Source organism: Priapulus caudatus, unplaced genomic scaffold, assembly GCF_000485595.1.
Source record: "Priapulus caudatus unplaced genomic scaffold, Priapulus_caudatus-5.0.1 Scaffold8014, whole genome shotgun sequence".
NCBI lineage: Eukaryota > Metazoa > Priapulida > Priapulimorpha > Priapulimorphida > Priapulidae > Priapulus > Priapulus caudatus.
The window spans coordinates 1-2,513 of record NW_014585075.1 but is presented as its reverse complement, the minus strand read 5'-3'; the positions used below and the strand labels follow the sequence as shown (position 1 = coordinate 2,513).

At 50.0% G+C, this 2,513-nt stretch overlaps 1 protein-coding gene across 1 annotated transcript; it reads right to left on the bottom strand.

Moving 5' to 3' along the window:
- Positions 1-165: 165 nt before the first annotated feature.
- Positions 166-1,876, bottom strand: LOC106820171 (glutamate receptor-interacting protein 1-like; the record flags this gene model as incomplete). Its single annotated transcript, XM_014824713.1, is given in 3 exon segments — positions 166-313; positions 998-1,137; positions 1,829-1,876. Coding segments are annotated over 2 exon segments (221 nt in total), but the record flags the coding sequence as incomplete, so codon positions are not given.
- Positions 1,877-2,513: the final 637 nt, after the last annotated feature.

Genomic DNA, 2,513 nt, shown 5'->3' with positions numbered 1-2,513 from the left:
ACACACACACACACACACACACACACACACACACACACACACACACACACACACACACACACACATTCCCCCCCCACACACACGCGCGTACGCACGCTCGCACGCTCACACACACGCACGCGCACACGCACGCACGCACGCACGCACGCACGCACGCACACCCACCTGTGAGCGACGCTGCCCTTCCTGATGTCGGAGATGATGAGAGGGTCACCGGAGTGTCGGTTGCTAGGCGACGTGATGGTGATGCCCAGGCCGGCACCTCTCTTAGCCAGCTTCACGTGAAATATCCCACTGCTGGGCACGACCGACTCTGTAGCCGACAGAAGATGAAGAAAGAAAATATTAGCTTAGCTTACTTTAGGGGTTAGCCCTGGAGTAAGGGGGAAGCATAGGGTTAGCCCTGGAGTAAGGGGGAAGCATAGGGTTAGCCCTGGAGTAAGGGGGAAGCATAGGGTTAGTCCTGGAGTAAGGGGGAAGCATAGGGTTAGCCCTGGAGTAAGGGGGAAGCATAGGGTTAGCCCTGGAGTAAGGGGGAAGCATAGGGTTAGTCCTGGAGTAAGGGGAAGCATAGGGTTAGTTCTGGAGTAAGGGGAAGCATAGGGTTAGTCCTGGAGTAAGGGGAAGCATAGGGTTAGTTCTGGAGTAAGGGGAAGCGTAGGGTTAGCCCTGGAGTAATGGGGAAGCGTAGGGTTAGATGTTATACTATCATACGGGGTGGATACGTGTATGCGCGCGTTTGTCTGTTGTATGGAAGTCTCGCTAGTATATTAGTTATTCTATGTCTCTCTTTCTGTCTCCCTCTCACTATCTCTTTCTTTATTTTTCTCTCTNTCTCTCTCTCTCTCTCTCTCTCTCTCTCTCTCTCTCTCTCTCTGTGTGTGTCACACTCTCTCTCTCTCTCTCTCTCTCTCTGACATGCCACGATGACACGATACAGTGATGACATAATACAGCAATGACACGATGTCGTACCACCTCTTCCCTTCCCACTCACCTGCTACATCAAACTCGATCTCCAGCGTCATGCGAAGCCCCGACTCCCTCAGCAGCTGATCTGCCTCCTCCATCGTCCCATCCTCCAGGTAGCATCCGTTGATTGCTATCACACGATCGCCCACCTGTATAACACCCGTCCTACGGGGAGAAACCAAGCAGATGATGATTAAACAGGCTCAGCTAACCGATCGATGCGATCGCGGTGCGCTAGTCACGCCACCTGCCACCAGGATAATTGCATGTTGTGCGAATTTGAAAGTTTGACTTGTGGTAATTTTTTTAGCTATATATACAGCATCCCCCCCCCACACACACACATACACATAGCATTGATCGAGTATTATTGGATATTATATTCATATATATTCTATATATATATAGGCCTATATATATATATGGCTATTTATATTCATATTCGTATTAGATATTATTCGTATATTATTGGTATATCGTCCAGTGATACTGCATATATCGTTTATTTGTATATTCGGAGTGCCAGATAAGCCAAATATGAAAGTAAGTAAGATATGGTCAGTAGATCTAACGTAACGCAATCCTTTCCTGGCGTCGAATCGACATTGTGCATCCCTCCCTTTCTCCCTTCTCTCCTTCCCTGCCTCCATCCTTCTTTCCCTCATCTCCTCCCTCTCTCTCCTATCATCCCCTCCCTCCTCTTTTCCTCCTTCCATCCCCTCCCTCCTCCTCTCCTGCTTCCATCCCCTCCCTCCTCCTTTCCTTCTTCCATCCCCTCCCTCCTCCACTCCTGCTTCCTTCCCTCACTCCTTTCTTCTCGCCCCTCCCTCTCCTCCCTCCTCCCCTTCCTCCTTACTTCTCTGCGGGCGCTCCTGGACCCACCGTGGGGGCCGCTACTAGCTGCTCGGTGGAGAAGGTTCCTCCCTTCCTCCCTCCTCCCTCCCTGTGTTTTTACCTGTGCGCAGCCTCCATCACGTCGTGCATGACGGGCGTCGTGCCGTGCACGCAGGTGTGTCACACGGAGACGACAGAGGTCGTCATCTACGCCGACCACCGCGGATTCGGCTTCTCTCTCCAGGGAGGAACCTTCTCCACCGAGCAGCTGGTAGCCGCCCCCACGGTCGGTCATGTGGATCCAGGAGCGCCCGCAGAGAAGTAAGGAGGGGTGGAGGGGAGAGGGAGGGGAGGAGGGAGGAGGGAGGAGGGAGGAAGGGAGGCCTTACCTGTGCATAAAACACATACGGGTGAGATAAAACACATACAGGTGAGATAAAACACATACAGGTAAGATAAAACACATACAGGTAAGATAAAACACATACAGGTAAGATAAAACACATACAGGTAAGATAAAACACATACAGGTAAGATAAAACACATACAGGTAAGATAAAACACATACAGGTAAGATAAAACACATACGGTAAGATAAAACACATACAGGTAAGATGAAACACATACAGGTAAGATAAAACACATACAGGTGAGATAAAACACACACAGGTAAGATAAAACACATACGGGTAAGATAAAACACATAC